The 23918-nt window shown below is 37.0% G+C and overlaps 2 protein-coding genes across 4 annotated transcripts in view; both read right to left on the bottom strand.

The window, feature by feature from the left end:
- LOC107825144 (uncharacterized) overlaps positions 1–15017 on the bottom strand; it is a 46429-nt gene extending 31412 nt beyond the window's left edge. The window contains exons 1-11 of one of the 3 annotated variants that reach the window (XM_075225003.1): positions 13682–15017; positions 11828–11903; positions 9783–9905; positions 8440–8653; positions 7875–8354; positions 7618–7803; positions 7232–7522; positions 4305–4952; positions 2234–2627; positions 1934–2076; positions 1561–1710 (exon numbers count right to left, since the gene is read on the bottom strand). In XM_075225003.1, the coding sequence (XP_075081104.1) occupies positions 1561–1710; positions 1934–2076; positions 2234–2627; positions 4305–4952; positions 7232–7522; positions 7618–7803; positions 7875–8354; positions 8440–8653; positions 9783–9905; positions 11828–11903; positions 13682–15017 (4041 nt within the window). Of the gene's footprint in view, positions 1–1560; positions 1711–1933; positions 2077–2233; positions 2628–4304; positions 4953–7231; positions 7523–7617; positions 7804–7874; positions 8355–8439; positions 8666–9782; positions 9906–11827; positions 11904–13681 lie in introns of those variants that run through there. The other 2 variants (XM_075225004.1, XM_075225005.1) reach the window with 2 other exon arrangements.
- Positions 15018–15045: 28 nt separating this feature from the next.
- On the bottom strand, positions 15046–20938 carry LOC142166262 (uncharacterized). The gene is made up of 3 exons (XM_075225006.1): positions 20810–20938; positions 15933–16114; positions 15046–15854 (listed from the first exon to the last, which is right to left on the bottom strand). The coding sequence occupies exons 2-3, from the start codon at positions 16105–16107 to the stop codon at positions 15046–15048; spliced, it is 984 nt and encodes a 327-aa protein (XP_075081107.1). The 5' UTR covers positions 16108–16114; positions 20810–20938.
- Positions 20939–23918: the final 2980 nt, after the last annotated feature.

Here is a 23918-nt window from a genome sequence, read left to right as displayed (position 1 = left end):
GGAGCCGCTTAGCGATCCTGCAAGATATAGGTAGCTGGTTGGTAAATAAAATTACCTCACAGTGACTAGACCTTACATTTCCTTTCCTGTGAGTGTTGTAAGTCAGTTTATGGATTCTCCCTGTGATAGTCATTGGGATACAGTTGTTCGCATTCTTCGGTATATAAAATCAGCTCCAGACAAAGGACTATTATTTGAGGATCGAGGCCATGAGCAGATCGTGGATACTCAGATGTTGATTGGGCAGGATCACCTTCTGATAGACGTTCTACGTCTGGATATTGTGTTTTAGTAGAAGGTAACTTGGTGCCTTGGAAGAGCAAGAAACAGAATGTCGTTGCTCGGTCTAGTGCAGAAGCAGAATATCGAGCAATGGCTATAGCAACATGTGAGCTAGTTTGGATCAAACAGTTGCTCAAAGAGTTGAAATTTGGTGAGATCAGCCAAATGAAACTTGTATGTGATAATCAAGCTGCTCTTCATATTGCATTGAATCCGGTGTTACATGAGAGAACTAAACATATTGAGATTGACTATCACTTCGTCAGAGAAAAGATACTCTCAGGAGATATTACTACAAAGTTTGTGAAGTCGAATGATCAGCTTGCAGATATTTTCACCAAATCCCTCACCAGTCCTCGTATTAGTTATATATGTAACAAGCTCGGTACATATGATTTGAATGCACCAGCTTGAGGGGAGTGTTAGAATAGCTTTGTGAATATACCAAGTCCCGTATGTAATAGGAGTAGGTTATATATTATGTGTACTTATAAATACGGTTCATTGTATTACAATTAATATCAATAATATAATTTTCCGAGTTTCTCACATGGACAAAGCTTTAAAACATCGAAATTAATTACAACATAAATAATAACCATATCGGCAAGTTCAAAACCCATTTTAAATTTCTTGATAAAGAAAAAACTATTTTAAATTTCTAACTCAGATTAGTGATTAATTTTTACAAAATTCAAATTTCACACCATAATTACTACTAAATTCATCCATAAAGTTTCCTCATAAATTAATAAATCGATTTGTTTTCTATCTTTATTGTTTAGCGTTGTCTCCCTTTAAGATAGAGCCCGTAGACATTGAGGTGAGCGTAGTGCCCGCACTAAATGGCCAGTTAAGCGACACACAACAACTAGCTTGAGTTGCATCAAGGATTAAGCATGCCTCAAACAGGCCTTTGAGTGTGACCATTTCATCTGAAAGCTTAAGCTGTTAGAGCAAGCATACTTATATTTACTTAATTATCTCTTCCACGCATCTCCTTGCATGCAGGCCTGCTTTTTTTTTACGGACCAAGCACGTGAAAATTCTTTTTGAATATAGGTGGCTGCGAGACTTAAATCCATGAATTCTACCTGATCTAGTATCATGTTGAAGAATGGGATCATCTCAACTAAAAGCTTAAGCTATTAGAGAAAGCACACTTTTATTTACTTAATTATGTCTTCAACAACCGCAATTTTAGATAAGGAAACGAGACGTGAAAAGACAGTATCTCAAAGCTTGACATTAGTAAATGATCACAGAATCATTGCTTACCTTTAATGAAGAATCATACAGCTCCTCCTCAATGTGTTTCTGGATGGCAACTTCCCAGGACAAGGGGCTGATGTCCGAAGGAACAATGTCCCTCAGAAGAGAGGGATCACCCACCGGCAAATCTGCAATTGATTGCCAACCAAGTGGGCCCTGCCAATACAGAAAGAACATGATCACAACCACGCATGAATGGACACACATTAAGAATTTGATCGTTAGAGTTGGTTATAGTTAACTTAGTAACTGCCAAAGATAGACTAGTATCTCCATAGTGTAAAGTCGTTGGAGATCCTACAGTGCAATTTCCATCCCATGAAATCTTAAGAAAGAGCAAGGAATTAAGTTAAACCACGATTGAATGATCATAGGCAACCTGTACATAAAGCTGAATTAATCTCCGGACAGTCTTAGGGAACCAGCACGGAAGCATCTGTGAGAGTGAAGTATCATGTGCCGAAGAGAAGAACACACTCTCGCGCCAATTCAAATAGTCTAATAAATCAGAATACCCAAATACTGCAGAAGACACATAGTTAACAAGGAAAAGGTCATAATCAGAAAAAGGCGCAACTTTGGTTAGGCCTATGTGATAACACTTAAACTGCCATCATTGGAGAACTGTTTGAGGTCCTTCCAGGCAGCCAGCAGATTTAGGAGTGAAGTAGCTACTCACATTTCGGTTTAGGACTTATAATGCTGCAAGTTGGATCTTGTCCAAAACATGCCGCAGTTAGAGCACGCCACAAAGTAGGGAAGCGCTGGAGGAATGGCCTAAGATTCTCCAATGTACACTGTGCAGAACTATAGAGCCTGTTAACACTACCACTGCTCAAGCAATCTTGAATCGGAATTGGAGCATACATCAATGTGGCTAAAGCTGTCATTTCTCCTGCTCCTTCCGCAATGTCATCAACAGTATGTATTATGTCTTCTATCTCCATAGTGCTGAAACTGTTACCAGCAACCAAATTATGGGATACAACAGCGCGGGCATTAGAGAATGACGCTTCATACTCTTTTCCCTTGACCCTTTGTAAGAGCAACCATTTTGCCCATTGGTTATCTCCCTGGTGATCATATAGAAGGAAAACCAAAAGGATAGTGAATTGGGCTGTCAAAACGCACAAAAAGATAGTTCACAAGGAAAATATATAGCACTATAAACCAATAGATCTTTTTAAAGGAAATCAGCAACTAGAGACGATGCATAATAAAAAGCTTTCCGGGATGAAAGGGCATAAAAGGCCTCAGGGGAGCAAGATGCAAAGGCAAGTTGCATCGAAACGTAACTAGGCGTCTGCTAGTCAAATGAACTTCAGACCAATTTCTTGTTTGATCTCCCACTAGTATTTTCATATAGACATAATTTATATACAACATAGTGGGGAATAATGAAGTTCTCTGATCAGTTGCACCCTGAAGGACTGTACTAAGGTCCATGGAGGCTTATACTAGCATACAGCTAACCTAATAAAAGCCACCTGGGAGTAATGAACCAAGTTTTTCTGTGAGAGCTGGAGAACTACAAAATGATTTTCAGATATACTGTGTGTGACAAAATCAAGACTTAGATGTCAACCAAAAACAAAAGAAAAGAGAAAGGCTAACCACTGCAGATTTCCCTTATCCACAAACAGGTCAAAGGAAAAAGTAAACAAAAACGAGAGCTCTAATGAAATGAAAAATGAGATCTACACAAAAGAAGAATCTAAGGCCGTCTGGATTGCTGGGAAGTTGAAGGCCCAAATTTCTTTCAAAAACTTCCAGCTTCCCAGGGTAGGAAAAATAAAAGAGAAAGGCTTGTCATTTGACACATTCTGATGCATGCACCTCCCACAGGAGTCCCTTACTGGAGTAATTCACTAAGGGTGTGCCCTTGAAGTTTTCCCTACTGTGGCTGCTGCACTTGAGCTATTGATTTGGAGAGAACAATTTTGAAATGACAATTTATATAAAGTGTTTAGAGACTATATAAATTGGTTGGAGTAAACACTTATATATAAATTGTCATTTCAATATGTCCACCGAAAAACCTGTATAAGGACTGTAATCTTAAAAATGAAGAAAGCAAGTACACATGCTATTAACAAGCTAGTATATCAATTATAAGTACCTAAAAGGAAGGAGTATCAAGAAACATTTTCTCAGACAAAATGATCATGAATGAAACAAGATTAATAAAGAATAATTTTGGCTTTGCTTGCAAAAAGAAGACAATTATACCAGTAGCAATCTACAGAATCTACCAGTAGCATTTTCCCTTCCAGGTTTTCGGTGGACATTTTGAAATGACAATTTATATAAAAAACAAGCAGCTTTTTGTTCCCAGTTATCTTACTGTCTAAGTCCCTGAATTTGATCATATTAATGAGGAGGCTAATCAATTGTTGTAACTTGATGAAAATTAAGTCTTTTGACAGCCACGAATAAAGGAAAGCCTTGATTAACATTATGTTTTGACATTATTCCAACTAAAATTGCACTAAACCTAAATACTATTAACAACAGTTATCATAAAAATATACAAATACAGAAGCGACCATCACCTATTACATGGTTCCAACAGTCAGTTTTGACACTTCAGCTTTTCAAAAGCAGAAACCATCAATGAACATGGGTCTCCATTATGGCTAAGTAACAACCAATAATAAGATCGAAACTCCATGGTTTTCACATAAAAGAAAATTCACACATGATACCGAAACAAAAGCAAAATATTATTACACAATGATAAGTTTACTCACTGTTGCATCCTGCATCCAGGAAACTGATTCATGATTTAAAGCCAATTTGTGGTGCTCAAGGTAAAGATCCAGAAAATTCAGCAAGTTGTGCTGTGAACAGTAGTGAACAATAACCTTATGAAATGCTTCGATTGAATGTGGATGAGTTCTAGCATCACTAATATCTAGTACAGAGTCTGACCAGCTCTCAGCCAGCTCATCCATCGGTAAAGACTTATGCACATCACGAATAAAACCTGACTGTGCCAGAAGAGCTACAATATCAGCAGTAGCTCCCCAGTAATCCTTCAGAAAAATAAATTTCTTAGCAAGTTCTCGCTCCATAAACATTAGCAACCACGTGGAGCACATGCTGTACGCAGAAAACCTGAAAATTTGGACACTCGGTACATTCATGCAAACAGCATCCACCTCTTCAAGAGAATATATGTAACTGCCACAGTCATGAGGTTTCTGAAGATATTCGTCAACTGGTGAAGAGCGTACACCATCCAAACTGACACTGAGGCTTCCACTGGTTAATGCATATGATGGAATTACCTCTAAAAGTCTTGAAACATCCAACCAGTCACTATGGCGAATGTGGTAATCAAGTTGTGACTCCCATAAAACATTGACCCCCATAAGGAAAGGTTGATCCAGCACTATCTGTCAGCAAATAAGATTATGTTTATTGCCAGCAAAGAGGTTTTACTGAACACTAAGATCACCTAAACTCAAGATGGAATAATGAAAATAGAAAACGGATATGATACAATCAACAGGATCAAAGAAATGATCAAAATAAAAGAAAAACAATCTGATTCTATAATATTCAAGCTTCATTTTCCGAGCCGTTAAGGATAGAGCTGCGGAAGAGGAGTAGCTTCCTGCGTTGGGACCCTTTGGCTCTGGTTCCTGGCCAGCAAAGAGTGCTTGGGATGACTGAGATTAGTTGATTCATCTTTTTAATGCTCGTCGTTCTTTAAAAATAACAATAAGAAGTTGACAAACTGTTAATCGAACAGACAAAGGTGCAGTGTCCTTCGAATGAAAGGATCCAATTAGTAAATGTCAAAATTCTGCCAGTAAAGAGTAGCTAACTCGTGATTATGACAATTCATTTGAATCAAGATGTGTTTTCAAAGAAAATAACATGCTAAATGGAAAACACAAAGAGCAAATTAGAGTTCTGTTTCAAGGTAGCAGTATTAGATTTTTAAAACTATACAAAAACTTAAACTGAATATTTAAATTCTATGACCGTGGTATGAGTACAATCTTTGTTCCAAAGTTTTCTATTTCATATTTATGTGTAGCAAATCTAGCTTCTTTCTCATAAATGAATCATCATGTTAATTAATTAGTTTGACAAGTAGGAGTACATTAACTTAAATTACAAGACTTTGCTAGGTGCAGAAAGCACTTGGAATGTGGAGAACTGCTACCTAGATTGGCCAGTGAACTAAATTGCTAACAAGTGCACATTTCGAGGAATGTAAAAACAAGTCACTTAAATGATTATATATCAAGCAATGATCTGGTAAAAGGCGAGCATTGAAAGGCATCCACATCATTGATCTGTCATCAAGTCAAAGAGAAGTGCAAATGAGAGACTTAGAGGAAAAGGAGTATAGCTAAAAGATCATAAATAACAATGAAAAACAAGCTTGTGGCTCTGACTTTTGAGTAGTATCACCAGGGACAGCGAGAAAACCTGTAGAAGTGATTGTCTATAATTAAGGGTCTTCAATCTCAGCATAAATGCTCGGATTCAAGTACCAGTTAAGGGAAACATCCAACTTAAGAATTGCATGTCCAGTAGCCTAAGTCCTCTCAAGTCTCAACTTTTTCCACTCTCCAAAATTCAAAATAGAAAAAAGAAGATATAATATACACACACACACAAAAACATGCAATATACACATACTCAAGAATTTCGTAGAAAACCTAATTAATGAAAACCCTCTTCCCTAATTAACTAATAACTTAAGGTTTTAAATAAAAGTGTAGCCACATAATTTAACAAGATAACAGGGCTAGCCAAGGTGCTGAATACAAGTCCCACCATTACCAATTGTTACCACATTCTAAGCACAAGGTACATCCAAAACAATCTAGCCTTAACATTAAGGGCAGTTTCTAGGACCTAATAGATTAGATATTTCCATTCTTTTCTTAACAGCTTAAATTTATACTGTCACATGAGGTGAATCATAACATAACAATCACAGAGAGGAAGAGTTATGGCAGATAATTTAAAATTAGAGCCCGTTTGGAAAAAACCTATTTTTCAAAATTTTCACTCACAAAACTTCAAAAACAACCCAAAATTATATTCATGTCCAAACACAACTCTAAATTTCAAATATTATATTCACTTGAAAAAAAAAATTCACCCTTTTTTGGAATTTTACAATTCTTATGTCCAAACGCCCACTTATTGTCCCATAAATAGGGGTGTTAAATTTGACCTATATAATATACACCCGCCCAATCCACTGAAACATGGGTGGGTTGAGTCAGGAATTCATGAAACTCAATTCGGGGACAACCCAAATTAATCCCTTTAAAAATTTGGGTCAACTTGCAACTTGGTAGCCCAAATTTACCCAAAACAAAGCTTCAGTAGAAAGTAGAAAAGAAGTGTCTCTACAATTTAATCCACTTTTTCTGTCAATAAAGAAAAGATGCTTTAGTTTGATTTGGTAATTAAACAAATTAAAAGACGAATAAACAAGCAAAGAAGATGGTTTTGAGTTGGGCAGCTAAGGTTATGACCAATTATTTAGCCCAAGTTGACCCAACCCATCTTCACTCAAGCATAGTTTGGACAGGATGAATGACTCAACCCACTTTCAGTGGTCCAAATTTTGACCCAACCCGCCCATTTGACACCCCTTTCAATAAACAGCAATTTTCTGGAAGCAACAATTAAAGTTACTTACACAATCAACAACTCTCTGATCCCAGGCATCAAACCACACAGCAGCAGCACTCCAGTAGCTAGAATGAGTACTATCATCGTCAGCTTCAGGAGCATTTGGTTGTTCGTTGACATTTATCCATGAACCCAACACAACTCCATCAAGTTCACCACAGGCAATAACTAGGTCTCTACCCAATGGAGCCAATAAGTGCAGTTTTATTTCTTTTGTTGCATTTCCATTTGATACTCCTTTGAACTCTTTGTGCCGGCAAGAGAAGGTACTCCAGAAACTGCTGCAAGGATAAACCCTCTTTGTGCAAAAACAAACCGTCAGCTCAAAATTCTACTACAATCTAGACTCATAGAGACAATTACAGGAACTTTAGTAACAATAATTCCCCCTACCTCGATAAGTGAGATCTTCTCTAAAATTTGCCACTCATGTGGTCCAAGATACCCGAGTCCTTTCATGACTTCAACAATTCGCATCCGTAGAGATCTCCGAACAGTACCGAAAACCAACTGTTTAAGGCTGGTTTCAATGTCTTCCCCCAGCCTTTGAAGTGTTGCTACAGCAAGTCCAGTCTCACCCTGATCATGAACGGTAGCTAACTCATTAGACATACAATATTTTTTTAAATGAACATTAGGAAAAGACCTACCTTCAGGAACAAGTCATAAGCAATAGCTCTTCCAACTTCGCGAACTTCGTTGAATGTATCCTGATTTTCCTGATCTGACATTAAATCTCTTGAACGATGAAGATGCAGCTTAAGAACAGCCAGAGGAAGACGACCAGAAAGTATAGCGTCTTTGACAACTGTTTTCACATCCAAATTATCAATCTCCCACCGTGCAATCATATCCTTTGGATTTTCTACGGAAAAAACTCTCTTCACAGAATTTCTTTCAGATATTAAAGATGGTTCCTCAAACGTGCCCAAAGCAGAAATGTTTTTGGAATCAAATGCATCCACGGGCATCAAAGCAAGGGCTTCACCATTGTTTCTCTCCATCTCAGAAGCAGGAATCAGACCTTTTTGGTTTGATGCCTCCAGAGATAAGACATCAGCAGAAACATCTAGAATCCTGGACTCGTCCTGCAACAAATCTGTCTCACCTACGGCGTCACCTTGATCCACCTAGACCATGAAATAAAAGGAGATGTAATACGTATCAATATCAAGCAGCTGATTACAATGAACTTTGGAGGACCGGACAAAATACCAATTCTTGGCCTAGCCTTTTGCATTTGTACGTGAGTCGCCACTGCAGATTCCGTATGATCTCCAGAAAGTGAGCCATCTTCTGAAGCCTTTCTAGATCTCCTGTTTCATCAGGTCTACTATCTATCAACTCTGAAGAAAGAAAAGAATTTTGCTGCAATAAACCATATTCCCGTATCATCTTGGTGGCAAAGCCAGTTCCTAAAGCAAGAAGCCTGTATCAAGATCTAAGCATAAGAAAGAGAACTCTAAGTGAACTCAGAAAATAACAAAGATGTCACAAAAATAAGCAATGAGTTATCTTACTCAACCATTATAAACAAACCACATATACATAACTAAGAATATTATCTCAGTAGTACCATAATATAGTTCAACCAAGCTTTATAACAACTAATGACTATACCACCATTAGAAATGATGAAGTGACTGTTGTATTCCCTCAGTAACAGCTTAAGCTAGTTCCAGATGAGCCTTTCACACAATTTAACTTGATATCAGAGCAAGCAAAGGTATTGGCAACAATCACAATGCAACAGTCAACAGAAATATATCTGCGTACTTGGCCAGAGATCAAGCACGTGCCTGTTTAGTCCTTTTTCCCCTCTTACTAATAGAACAATTTAAATTCATATATGGGGTCGTCCATGCAATCCTAGATTGATATGGTAAAATTCAATAGTACGTCACTTGCTAACTTTGGGATTCCTTAATGGGTGTATGTATCCGTTAGTTAATCAATAACTTTCAAAACCAAAAAAGTGCATTTATGACATGAGTAGCCTAGTGTTTGAAAAGCGAAAAGTGCAAAAAAGCGAATAGGTCCATGGGACTTGAAACGAAAAGCGAGAAGAGAAGTGCACCCCTGAAGTGAAGCACACAATTTATGACAAATTAAAAACTGCGGCAAATATACTACTACTAGGCCTCAACCCCTAGCTAGTTGGGCTGAATTAGAAATATAAAAGGTCTTCTTTAATTTTGATAGACATAATTTATACCTCTTTGCTTTTCGTCTATTGTAGGTTTTTTTCTAATTATTTTGTTTATAAATTGCTGTTGTGTTATAGTTATTTTACGTATTTATTTTTTCCATTTGAGCCTTTTTTCATAAAGCACATGGTTTAATTGCAATTTGAATTTAAAGCCCAAACAAACTTTGACGCTTTTCAACGCTTTCCTGTTTGACAACATGGCCAGAGAGCCCATCTAGCAAAGCTTAAAAGAAAGGATAATTATCGAATTTAAGAATCACAGATGACAAATTAAGTAAACATAGAAAAACACTCAAGGAGAAGAATTTCAGAACATTACATAAAATAACACACCTAGAAGACTGCATACCTTGATGCAGCGGAGACCTCGTTATCATTACCAACTTTGCAGGACATCAGATAAACAACAGCAAGGAGCATCCTCAAGATGCCTTCTTCAGCCAAATTGACATGAGTAAGCATTTCTAAAGACCTGATAGACAAACATAAGATGTTATAACATGCCATGTCTCTAAAAATCCTCCGGAGGCACAAACCTGGAACTGATGTTTTAGAGATGAAATGACAGTAAACTACTAAACCAAAAACCAATTCACATCCAGTTTCGTTTATCCAATAATTTTGTGAGCCGAATCTGAGACAAAGCAGTATTATTGGTGTTCCTTAATACTTTAGACTTTGAGGTAGTATAGCTAAGCTTTTCTTTAAGTGTCTTTCAGTCTCTGTCTCTCTTGTATAGCTGGTCCAAACGAGTGGTGCCCAAGTTAATATTCTCGTTACCTATTGGTCTTGGTGCCCTAGTCAGTAATATGTCCTTTTTGTTATTACCATTTTTCTTGGCTTACATATCATAAAGAAAAGTCAGGTAAAGCAACAGGTGCATATAAAGCAGGATAGTCGAAGACCCACGTTTTTTATATTTAAAGTACTATTCTATTAGGGCAGTCCGGTGCACCAAGCTCCCGCTATGCGCGGGGTACGAGGTGCAGGCCGGACCAAAAAAGGGTCTATTGTACGCAGTCTTATCCTGCATTTCTGCAAGAGGCTGTTTCCACGACTCGAACCCGTGACCTCCTGGTCACATCGCAACAACTTTACCAGTTACGTCAAGGCTCCCCTTCTTAAAGTGCTATTCTATTGATTAGTAAAATTAATTTTGTGATGCCCCTTTGTCACTCAATCAACTTGTAACTGGTTTTCTCCGATTAGCAAAACACATCATAGTTAACCAGAAGAAAATTAAAATAAAGAGGAAGCCAAACCAAAAGGCAGCAGAGCAAACCTCTAAACAAGAATTAGGAAGATAGTGCCAAATATTATATACAAACTCAGTTCCTTTACATTACTGTGGGAAGCTGTGGAAGTCTAACATTCTATCCAGTGTGCTGACATCCTATGTTGCTCGGACTCTCCGAAAATATTGCCGGGTGCGTGTCGGATACTGCAAAAGTAGTGTATTTTTGGAGTATCCGACACGGGTGCGGCAACATTTTGGAGAGTCCGCGCAACATCGCTGACATCTTCTAGTCTACACCAAAATGCCAAAAAAGAGAGATACAGCTATGTTTCAGAGTACGAGTCTAAACCAAGATCCATGGGTATTTACGTCCATCCACCCCATCCCCCTTTAAACCTTCTTCCCTTCACCAATTCAGAGCCCCCGTCGACCATATCCACTTTAGCCGTTAGCGGCTATTCATCCATTAATCCCAGCCAATGAAAACCCCCTTTTAAGTCTATCATTTTTAAAGCCATTGTAATAATTCTATCCTCCCCCCCCCCCCCAAGATCATCCTTCCCCAGCATTCTCCAGGCGGCGAAATTCTGGAAACATCCACTAATGAAACTCCATATCCCCATCATTCACTACCATTGAAACAGGAAACCTTCTCCCTTACTCACTATAATTCTGACTCCCATCAAGTCATGCAAACTACATATTACATCAACAAAACCTCCACAAAGATCTCTGTTACTGAATGAACCTAGACGCTTTACATAATGAACGTAGACTCTTTCTTAATAGTGTACATAATCCATATATAGATAGCAGGTTTGTAGGAATCTCTTTTATCTCTTTCCTTAGGTACCACCTGAACTATGAACCAAATACTTGTTACACACTTTTTGCGGACGAAAATCACTTTACACACTCAACCTTTCTAAAATGTGTCTAAGACACACTTCTTTTGCAACGTGGCAAGCGCGTGCTTAACAAAAAGTATAAGCGCGTTTACAATCCTTATTTAGATGACAAATGTCAAATTTTGATTTTTTTTTTCCTTTCTTTTTAACATTATTTGATTCCTCCCAGCCAATGAAAACCCCCTTTTAAGTCTATCATTTTTAAAGCCATTGTAATAATTAGGTTCACAATAAGCTACTCAAACTTACTTTTCAATCTCCTCGAATTTTAGGTATTCCAATGCCAGCTGCAAGTGCCGAATCCGCGTAACACTCAAGTCCCATCCTGCAAAATTTGCGAAAGAACATCACACTTCCTGCATATCAACTTTTTCTTCTTTTCCAGGAAAAGAAAAAGGTTCTTAGCCAAAATCAGCTGGTTTTTGTTGGGGCATGAGTTAGTCTGTGCAGTACAAGAACATATTGTTCCTAGAATACTTATGCACAAATATATTCTCTGGTAATTAAAGAACTCGATTCGACAACAAACACTAGCACCATAAAGTGCAGATGAAAGAGCTAGACCTATGCTATCCAGTGATTATTGCAATACGATAGTCACACTCCACAAAATATCCTAGTAGTTTCAACTTGGAAAAGAATACGAAAACTGGAAAGAAAACCTTGACACAAAGCATTACTGCCTTGAAGTAGAGACAAGTACTCTAAAAATTTCACTATCTTAGATTTTTGAAATAATGAAATGTTTCCACAGGTGAAGCACCAGAAGGAATCTTGAAAATTAGATCTTTTCTTTCAATATCTCAGATTTTTTAGTCAAGAGAAGTCACACAAATTAGTGCAATAAGCCTGCTTTCTCTAATGCAGCTACCGCACCCTGAAGTCTTGAGGCAGGTTTAGAGAGGCTCTCCCAAGATTAACAACTTCTAAAATTCAATAAAACTAGGCAACATTCATTTTAGAGAAAAAGTTATTACATATCAGTGCTAGAAAACTATTTTCAACAACACACCCAGTGTGATCCCACGGGTGGAGTCTGGGGAGGGGCGGGTGTACGCAGACGTTACCCCTACCTTTGTGGAGTAGAGAGCTTGTTTCCGATAGACCCACGCTCAAGAAAAACGTTTTTTTCAAAACAGGTTTGAAAAATACAAGAGTAAAAAAGCTATGATGAAAATACCATAGAACAGAAATGTAATGACAGTAAAAACAGTAAAGCTAACTAAAGTAAAAGAAACATCAGTAGTTATTAAATTGATGAGTAAGATAACTAAACCAAAGAAATTAGAATTTAGTTATGACTTCTCTAACACTAAATTTTTAATTTCCTATGCCTAGTCACTAAAATATTTATTCACCCGGTTTTCTTAACAGCTAAGCAATATAAATGAACTGCCTTTGTTGTTTAGTGTTGCTCTTTTCATGATGGAGCCCAAGAGAGATGTTGCACATGCCTTAGTTCTTTGATGCCTGTGTTTTAGCACCGTTTAAGCAAAGACAAAACGCCAGTCCGCGCAGCACCAAACTTCAGGGTTTAAGTACGACTCAAGTGAGCCTTTAACAACACTGCTTAGATCATACTAACACAATCTCATATTCTGCAATAACTCAACTGCCAACTCCCAAAGGTTGTTTCAGAAAGAGTACCACTGACAGAAAGCTAGACTACAAGAGCAATTTTAGACAAGAAACTTCTGTCAAAATCTAACAAGAGTAAAATAATTTTAATTATTTCTACTAGAGCAACTTTAAAGCCCATCACTAAAAGGAATAATCTAACAAGAGTAAGATCATTTAAATTATTTCTCCTAGAGGAATTTTAAACAAGAAACTTCCGTCAAGAAGTCACAAAGCACAAAAAACCCAGTGCCTGAAAGAAAGATGCTAACAAGAGCAAGATAATCTTCATATATTTACAACGAAAGCATGTGCAAAAACTGTAAAACTCAAGCAGCAGTGCAGCACAAAGTAACAAAGTAGGACACAGACAATTAGGCCAAACAAACTCTAACAGAACATATTTATAATTTAATCTGGAATTATTTAACTTCATGGGGAGAAAAATGTGAAGGTAAAAGGGTGTATTTCAGCTCAACAAATTACCATTTTCCAAGCATAATTGATCTGCCACTTCAGGCCCATCATACAAGAGAGCCTTATCCAAGACCTCCACTTTCCATGGAGAAAAACGTCTTTTTGTGCTTTCAAATTCATGAAGCTTATGCATCCCATAATTTGAGCCAGCACTATAACAAGATTGTTGGTATCCAATTGCTTCGACAGGATAGAAATTCGAAGGAAGTGAAAGACGAGGCAGAACTACAGCAATACCGTCCTTTGTGACCAAATATAAAGAACCATGAAAACTACAACCTATAGCTTCGTCAACTATAGCATCCCAAACTTGAATGTTATAGCAGCTGTCATCATTTACAGTCAAGTTTACATGTAAACTGGAATGAACAAGTTGACACTTGACATTTCCCTCAGAATATTTTTTCTTCACTAGCCGAGTGAGCCCAAAAGGAGAAAAACAAACAACAGCATCTTCTTTGGATCCATCTATACCAATGAAAACTTTTCTGCTATGGCATGAATGTGATCTACTACCAAAAATCCTATTCTTATTTACATCGGTAGCATCAGATAGGCTACTCCCATATGAGCCATACTTCCTTTCCCCGTGTGTATTAGCAGTAAAAGAAGACTCTCTAATAATGGATGAGTTACTTTGTTCCTTCCCACCGAAAAAATCAGAAAAGACCCTTTGATAGCCAATTTCAGCGGAACCTACCTCCCAAGCAGCCAACATTTCATTACCCAACTGTTGATACTGAGGGTGTAATTTCTCAAGTGAACAGTACTTCTTTGGGATATGGTCATCCACATTTATTACATATGTTAAACCATATTCATCGATCACACAAAAAGTCAAGGAATGGGAAATGACAAAAATCCTTTTGAACCTTCTTCTACCAACATAATCTCCCTCCTGATTGATGAACTGACCACATTTCTTCTCTTCAATACGACTTTCTCTAATCTTCAGAGATGAATTCTTTTGTTCTTGAGATACTAAGGAAGGAGAAACTCCACACACATTTAACAGATCTATACATGCTATATGTTCACCGGTTAATGCAACGTAAAAGGAGACTAAGCCAGTAACATTAAGACAAATAAGAAAAGCATGAGAAAACCTAAACTCTGGCCACTCAATTGCTGACCTTCCCTCGGGACATTTGCCCACTGTCACCGAGCAAACCCACTGCATTCCCCAATCAATTAACCTGGCCACTGCAACTAAAACTTTACAGCCTGCTCCATCATCTATATTTGTTGTGTTAATTTGAACATCTTTATTTGTATTTAAGGCAAACCCAATCACGCATTGTGCATCATTAGAAAACACACTGAAACATTTGTAAGAAGTGCTCATCTGATCAGGTGGAACAGTCCTACTTAGTCTAAATGCCTAGAGGCGCAGTAGGATCTTCGGCTGAGATATTACCATTCTGTTTGTCATGTGATATAGGACAACCATCAAATAAAAATTCCAAAAGCTGTGGACAGCTGAGAAAATTACTAAATGAGACAACTGAAGCAGATGAAGGAACTGATGATTTATCTGGGAACTTTGTATACACTTTTCCATCAGAATTCATTGTTTTAACTTCAGTCAAAAAAGTACGCAGCCATCTTTTTACTCCAGCACTCTCAGATGACACCTCCTTTTTACCCTCCATAGAACAGCTATTAGCTCTTTCCCCAGTTGGACTAGACCCGTTCATGTCACTGACCTCCAGGGACTCATTGGACTGGGCGGTAGAGTCATACAGAGCTCCAGCTGGTTGAGCTGAGGCTGTTGACGGCCCCCAATCCACCCATAGCCCTTGACCTACATCATCTTGTTCTGTGGGTGTTATTGACTCACTCGTCATATAAGAATGACAAAAGGCATGGACAGTTACCCCCTCATGGCCTAACACGAAAAGCAGTTCTTTGAAAGGAACACTGTCATGCTGACTACATAAATCTTCGCATATACCCCAAGCCACAGTTTTTACATCAGAAATAGAAGGGAAAGAGTTTGATCTTTCAAAATCCACTGTCGTTGTATTTATGTTGCACGGCTTCGTCTCAATTGACTGAGAAGTGCTCTCACAGTCATTCCCTAACTCTGTTTTACCGAGTACCATGCACTCCACTGAGCAGGAAGACAAAGTATCCGCATTCCGAAAATTCTTAGAGATTTGTGGATCATTAATACTTTTACCTGCAGCAAACAGGAACCTTTTAGAGGTAAATATAAAATATTTATTGCTGAACTGACAGGTGAATTAAAAATATTCACCTTTACCCAATGGAAGCAGTAAAGCTTCACAATGATATGAAAGCAGAGCTAATAACTCCCGTCTTGGAGAAATAAAACCTTCACAGAAGTCTGACAGGTTGACTTGGACTTGCGAGGACCCCCATTTCTGCAGCTGCAGTATTGCAGGATCTTCGCCACCATTGGCAAAATCCATGCCAGTCCTAAGGGATAACAAAAAAATTAAGCAAATGCCAAAAAGAAACGATAGCCATTGAAGTATTGGGACTTGGAAGCAACGAATTCATGAAAGAACACGATAATATGTTCAAAAGTGCCCATGAAAATTTGTTAGAGGCTGAAGATTCCGTAATGATCCCGTTTTGGGCGTACTACCCTCAGCATTTTCTTTATATTGACATATATCAATAACACATAACATTACATATCAAAAAAAATTGCCCATAAAAGTTAGAACTAATTAGATGATAGCAGATGCCAGATGCTTTACCAGTTAGTACAGACAAGGTCCTAATGGGAATTCAAATTGGAAGGTAATAGTACCAAATATCACAGTGCAAGTCCAGTGGCTTCATTTAACGACCGCAAAGTACAAAAGACCCACAATGAACACCGCCCTTCCTACTTTCTCTTCTATCCTTTATGGACACAACAAAATGGCTATAACTGCAAATAAGCTTAATCCAATAAAGCCCCATCTTTTCCTAATCTAATGCTGACTTATTTTATGACATGAATGTGGAATGAGATCTAAGAGTATACTGATCAAAAAATATAAGCACAGAGAAATGTTCACGACTACCCAATACAAACTCATGCATTGCGATTAAGGAGCACAAAGCCTAGATCACCCCATAATGAACATTATGCCGCCGCATTCTCATCTAGCCTTCTGTGACACATCAACATGGCACCAATTGCAAATAACTTCAAGCCTAATCCAAGGCACTACTTTTTCATAACCTTGAGGCAGACCTGTTTCCGCACATGTTCATGGGTAAAAAGTGATGATTTAGGAGCAGCATCAAGAACTGACAGGTCTCTCTATTCGAATGAATGCAATAATGAATCCAGGATTATCAAACAATCAATCTTGAACTCTTGAAGAAAATGTGGAGAACAATTATAGCATGTGTATTTGGACAATTTGAAAAGAGTGGAACCAGATGTCTGAGGGGAAAGCATCACCGATGCATGCCTTAACATAGATGCTTATATAAACTAATAACATTCTGATGTAATCTGTCTAATATTTATGATGTGGGGAAAATGATAAGAGTTCATCAGTAGCTTACAGGCAATGAGGCATTATAATCTTGGAATCAGTTGCTTTTCCTAATGCCTAGCACTATCTTAGTGCTTGGCAAGTTATAGTAATGAAATCTTCTGCTTACTGATTGAAAATGAGGAAATCAATAAATACCAAAGCAATTTGCACCATCACCCAATATGAAAATAAAACTTCCAGGTATGAAAGACAGACAAATAAATGATTACCATAGATAGCCTGCAGATATACAAACAAATTCATTATCATTGGGATTGGCAACAAAGGCAAGTTTCACCTGAACAGGTTTATTGCAACAGATGCTCATTCATCAATCCAGCTGGACTGAGACGATTTCACCATAAAGAGGGCTCTCAGAGGGATTGCCAGGTAGAGTCAGTGTTTTGGATAGCGTGCGGACAAATAGCGACGAGGGCCGCTTCACTGAGGTGAGAGGCGCGCAGCGAAGCGCTCGCCTTTTTGATGTGAAGCGACAATTTATACAAAAACATAAAATATTATATACATATAACTAAAAACTCAATAACAATAATATATTAATAAATATATCATTCAAAAATTAAAGACTCAATAGATAGTCATAGACTACTGCCTCTGCTCGATTTTGAAAAACAGAGCAACAAAAAAAAAATAAAGCTACTGCCTCTGCTCGATTTTGAAAAACAGAGCAACAAATTGAAAAAACAGAGCTGAAAGAGATGATGGAAAAAACAGAGCAAAGAACCCAAAAACAGAGCAAAGAAAGAAGAAGAAAAACAGAGCTGAAAGAGATGATGGAAGAAAGAAAAACAGAGCTGAAAGAAGAAGAAAAACAGCGATCACTGAAGAAAGAAGAAGAAAAAGAAAAAAGAAGAACAGCAATGGTGGTCGACCAGAAGAAGAAGAAAGTAGAAGAAGAAAGGAGAAGAAGAAGAAAAGAAAGAAACATACCCGGTGAAGAAGGGGTCGCTGATGGCTGACGATGGAAGAAGAAGAAGATGTGAACCCAAGCCCTAATTTTGGCGCTGAAGGAGAACTGGAGAAGAAGGGGTCGCTGCTCGTAAGAAGTGATTTCACCCAAGCCCTAATTTTGTTGTTTTAGCATAAACCGATGCCTTTTCTTTCGTTATTATCAAATAGCGACGCCTCAAATCGCTTCTCGCATCGCAGCGCCTCTCGCTACAAAGGCAGAGGCGCTCGCTTTTCTTCTTCGCAACGCAATAGCCCAGAAATGGCAACACTGTCTCGCCTCGCGTCGCTACACGCTTTTAGCGCTGTAGCGAGTGCCATTTATAACACTGATAGAGTTTGATTCAAACCCCAAGAGCCCGATGCCCAATGCTTGAATGTGAAATGTCATATTAATTGTGTTAAAGTATTTCAATTCTGCAATATATTTTTAGAGATATCTGGAGTTCCAGTATAATTATTTAGTCTTCTTTTATTTTTTCATTTCTTTCCTGATTTCATCGTTTATGATAATCTGTGGTCAAGATGCGTATGGAACTAATATCATATGTCCATCAACCAGTAAATGGAGACAAAAAGTTTCATATCTGTTAAGAGACTGTTACTTTGAAGTTGGAGTAAATAATGCAACCACTAAACAATCAGGAAAAAATTTATCTATATGTTCATGTCTCCTAATATTGCTCTTATTGTCGCAGAGGTACTTGCATGGTTCATAAGTTTGTTTAATATCCAAGCAGCAATCTTCTTTTCTGTAAATTTATTGGACAATGATTAAGTTCTTTCCTTACACCGGTATGTAGGTGTGAAACCATGGAGAGTGAAGATGTTAAAGCGGACGGGGTAGACCTATTACACGGAAGGAAGTTGTCTCGGAGGACCTAAAATTTCCAGCCAAAGATAGGGCACAATAGAAGAAAAAGATTTATACGGGCAATACCTAATAGTTACAAAGCAATTTTATTGTAGGTCTTATGCTTTCTAGAGATTCATACATTTAGAAAATATAGAAAACTTCTAATACTTTTCATCTGTATTTACATAATTGGCATGAGATGAGCTTAAATAGAGTAACGTGGAAAGTGAGGATTCATACGGCCGATCCCAACTTGTTTGGGATTGAGTCATAGTTATTGTTGTTGTTGTTTATTAATATCTTTCCCATTCGTTTTCAATTTTCACATTATTTTTCAATCGGAATTTGATACTTTTTTTGTGACCGAGAAATCCGTCTGGAGCCAACCTTTTGGCCAACACCAGCCTCCGAAACTTGGGGATGATGAGCCCGCCCCTCTACCTTTCTCCTCAAATACTAGAGTTAGTGGCTCGAATTTGTGCTTCTCCAATTGAGCTAACCCTTGGGGGCCTCGATTTTGATACCTATTGAAAGATTGTTTTAGGAAAAATGGACTTGAGATGACTGATAGTCAATCTTAGAGGATAGCATGTACGTCTATAGTGGCTTTATAATTGGATCTAGGGAAATAAGCTAAAGCCACTTGAAGCTTCGGTAAGCTTTTTAACACATATGATATAAGCCTTTGGAAAACTTCAGCAGTATGTTCACTACGAATCAGTTATATTAATCAGAGAAATCAATTCTAATTTAACCTCGCAAAAACCTCAAAGCGTCAATTCTAACAGTAAATCTTAAACAATTAAGTGTGCCGAAGCTTCTTATTCTTCTGTTTTCAATAAGTCAAGTCTACCATTGCATCTTCTCCTTGCTCTTTCTAGTTTCCAATGAAATCCCCTCATTGGCTATCTAATTATAGTTATATGCAACAAGCTTCCAAGTCCTAATCTCATCGACCCCAACCTCACATCAACTAACCACTACTATTGAATTCAAAAGCAGCAACTCAGTTTCAGATTCTTCATTACACCTTAACCACATAATAGTTTGGATCGGCTATATTTATCCTCTATATCCATTCAATTGCATTTCACCAGCTTCATCCCACTACTCAATAATTTGTCCAAGGAGGTTCTCTAAAACAAGGGCTTCACAACACCCAAGGGTGTGGCCTAGTGTTCATGAAGTGGGAGGAGAACCTTGAAGTCTCAAGTTCAAAATTCATCTTCACATCTGCCTAAGCCTGGACGGGCAAAGTTATTCGTACGTGTTCTGGCGGGAGGTAGTAAGTATCGAGTGAAATAGTCGAGGTACGCGCAGACTGGCTCAATCTCTACCATCATCAAAACAAAACATAAAAACAAGGGCTTCACTAAATCTCACAACTATCCCTACTCTCTCATACAATCTCTAACCAAACAAAAAGAGCTCCAGTCAAACAAATAAACTCAGTCTGCTCCAAAATTTGTAATCCTCCATCCTAAACCATCATTATAGTAAGTCTTCAACTCATTGTCCCCAACCCCACATCATATCGCCAGTGTTATTGAGATTCTAATGCCAGCAAATTTGTTTCAAACTCTTCAAAAATGAATCAAATTTAGTCAGCTGCAACCCAAAATTTCAAAAACCAAATCAAAAACTAAGATAGACCCAGATACTAGATTCCGAAAGGGTGTCTGATTTACCAAAATTCTAGGAAAATAAATATAAATGCAAAAATTCAACGAATAAAGCTTTAGCAATTTTTGTCAAACTTTTAACTCATAACTTGAGAAAATAAGTAGTAGTAGAAAAGGCTAAAACCTGAAAAGATAAAAAATCTAATCGATCGGTTCTTCGCAGCTGTTGTGTTGTTTGAAGGCTCTGCTCTCATAGTCTTCGCTGTCACCTCTCTCTTTCTCTGTCTGACAATTCGAACCAAGGAAATGGTGGCTTTTGCACGATCTCACAATATATTTTATGTAATTTACTGTAGTAATGATTTTTCTTTCCTTTTTTTTTTTCTTTTAAGAAAACCCATTAGTTTGATATTATTTCATAATGAGAAATTAACTTACATTGTCACTCATCCAAAATATAATCCGAAGATGTACAATATATATAGGGATTATAAATAATTTTGATTGAGCGATTAAAAGTTAAAAAATTGTAAAAATGTATATATTGAGACGACGTAAAAAATTTATTTATATAATAAAATCATTTAAAATAAAATTGAATAAAATAAATTTAACATTATTTAAAAACTAACGTAATATGGCAAGTTAAATTATACAAATAATATTACAAAAGTTATTATTTATTAATATATATAATTTAAGTTTATCAGAAAGTATAGAAAGTATCCATCTTTGGTTTCTTAACCTTTTGACTTTTAGCGTGATGTTGAAATTTGAGAAATTTCTCTCACCAAAAAAGATAAAGGAAACTTGAGAAATTTCTTTTTCTTTTTAAAATTTAAGTTAAAATGGTTAGGAAAATACTAGTACTACTTCTTATAAGTTTGTGAAAAACGAAATAGCATGCTCATATGCTAACCATTTATGAGTGAGTAAATGAAGTGGTATTAATTAATCCCTCAATTGTCACTACTTTATCTTACTCGAAATTAATTATACTTTATTAAAATGATTTTCAACATCCCAATTAATTTATTTTATTATTGTACCAAAAGTGCAACAGTTGCCAATTACTAATACACCGTTTACCGTCTAATGTCCACTTGCATGTCTTTCTGGCTTATTTAATCAAAACTTTCAATTGAATTAACTCAAGCGTGATAAGTGATTAGTCAATCAATATACAAAATCAAAATCATTATCATTATTAGTACTAATAATAAAGTATTTCTCCAAAATGTTATCATCGTAATAAATGAGTAAATAATCACTATCTTACATAATTATAAATTGCTTTAATACTCCAAATCAAGCTGGACCCAAATTAGCTTATCTGGATCATTAATTAAAGGGAAATTTACACTCCCATAACTAACTTATACACTATATTTATTATGATAAATATACTTTAAAATAATTATAATACATAGCCACACTTTAAGTTTTAGAGCAAATTGTAGGCATATAAACTTTATCGGAATTAAATCCAATAAAATAATTTGGACTATATGTTAAATATATTTGTCCAAATAAATATTGTGGGCTAATATAATTGAATTAATTATACAAGTCCAATATATATAGACTAAATAAATAAGTTTTAATCCATTGGGTTAGCCCATTTAATTGGGCTAAAGTGATAAGTCCACTTCATTAAGCCCAAGATGACATCTTCTTAGAGGTCCAGTTTGGCACCACGTGTCAAATGACGTGGCGCGTCAAGTCAAACGGAAAAGCCAATAGGATCGTGCCACATGCCAAAATGACAAGGCATGCCAAGTCAAATTAAAAGGCCAGTGAAATCACGCCATATGTACAAGTGACATATCATGGCCAATCAAATGCGGCCTTGTCACGCTTTAATCTGATTTGTCGGAAAGAATTTGTTCTCATCACAACTCTTCCCTTCCACAACTATAATAGGGGTCTGCATAACTCAAAGAAGACACCAGAAGTTATAACAAGAATCAAGAGGGAGCTCGTGAATCAAACGCTAAGATTTCTCTAAAAGCTACAAGCATTCAAGTGTTCTAAAGATTATAAGATCAAGATGAAGATTCAAGAACAAGCACCAAGCCATTGGATTAAAAATACGTCAAGATCAAGATCAGGCCTCAAGCACTTGGATTAAAATGAAATAAAATTCAAGATTAAGCTCGAATGCTCTATTATTTACTATTGGAAAGAAGAATCAGAGGATTCGTAAAGATTGTAACACTCATATTGTTTGAAATAAAATACTACGATTGTTGCAATATTCTTTCGGTCTTGATTTTATTTTCTCGGCGTAAATTTATTTTCCTAAATTTTTGTGCAAGTTTACCTATTTATAAATATTTAATGTAATTATATTATTTTATGAAATATTAAAAATTAAATACTCATGGGGCTTACGCCCTGTACTTCGGGACTTACGCCTCGTTAAGGCATATGTAAAACGCATCGTCTTATGCCCACTCATTTTAAAACATTAGTTAACATTACACAATGAAGACAACAAAGCTAATGACGCCTTTGCAAGAAGAAGAAAGTAGCGGCGGCAACGGAGTAGAAGAAGAAGAAGCGAGAAGAAGCAGTGTGTGGCTACCATACTGGCAGGTTTGCAACCCGTGTAAAGAGGTGGTAAATTTGAAATACATGCCACAAACGTGGCTATTTGGTGTGAGATCTACATTTTAACAAGTTGAATCTATTGTACTAGTGTTACATTAATGATTTATATGAAATGATACTTCAAACTAAATTGATTCATGCGATATAAATGTTTAATTGTAGCCGTTTCTTTTCTATATACTTTTAAGTGTTTAACATATAAAAGTGAAGTACCATTCGCATCACTGGCAATCTTCATTTTGTGCTTGGGCCCTATTTAAAGAGGATTAAAAAAATGAAAAGGTAGCCATTTTAAAGTTGTAAAAATAGCACGTTATAGCAAGTTTTCGGACTAGTCATTCAAAAATAGCCAGCGTTTACCAAGTCAATGAAAAATAGCCACTATTTTGCTGCAACAGAGACCGATCCAGCATAATATACTGGAGTTCGGTGCACTTGTGTATGAACTCCAGCATATTATGCTGGACCGATATACTTTGCTCGCTCCAGTGCACCGGAGCACCGGTGCTCCAAACTCAAGTATATTATGCTGGACCGGTATACTTGCTGGAACTCCAATATATTATGCTGGAGTTCTAGTGTACTTATGCTGGAACTCCATCATATTATGCTGGAGTTCCAGCATACTTATCCTGGAACTCCAGAATAATATGCTGGAGTTCAAGTATACTTATGCGGAA

Source organism: Nicotiana tabacum, chromosome 11, assembly GCF_000715075.1.
Source record: "Nicotiana tabacum cultivar K326 chromosome 11, ASM71507v2, whole genome shotgun sequence".
Lineage (NCBI taxonomy): Eukaryota > Viridiplantae > Streptophyta > Magnoliopsida > Solanales > Solanaceae > Nicotiana > Nicotiana tabacum.
Note: the sequence above shows the minus strand (reverse complement) of the source record. Positions and strands in the feature narration are given on the sequence as shown.

Excerpts from the sequence above, each read along its gene's own strand:
- LOC142166262 (XM_075225006.1), bottom strand. The coding sequence starts at position 16,107 with ATGGATTTTGCCAATGGTGGCGAAGATCCTGCAATACTGCAGCTGCAG. Across the intron at positions 15,855-15,932 it reads ACTGCTTCCATTGGGTAAAG|GTAAAAGTATTAATGATCCA; the intron begins GTGAATATTTTT and ends TGTTTGCTGCAG.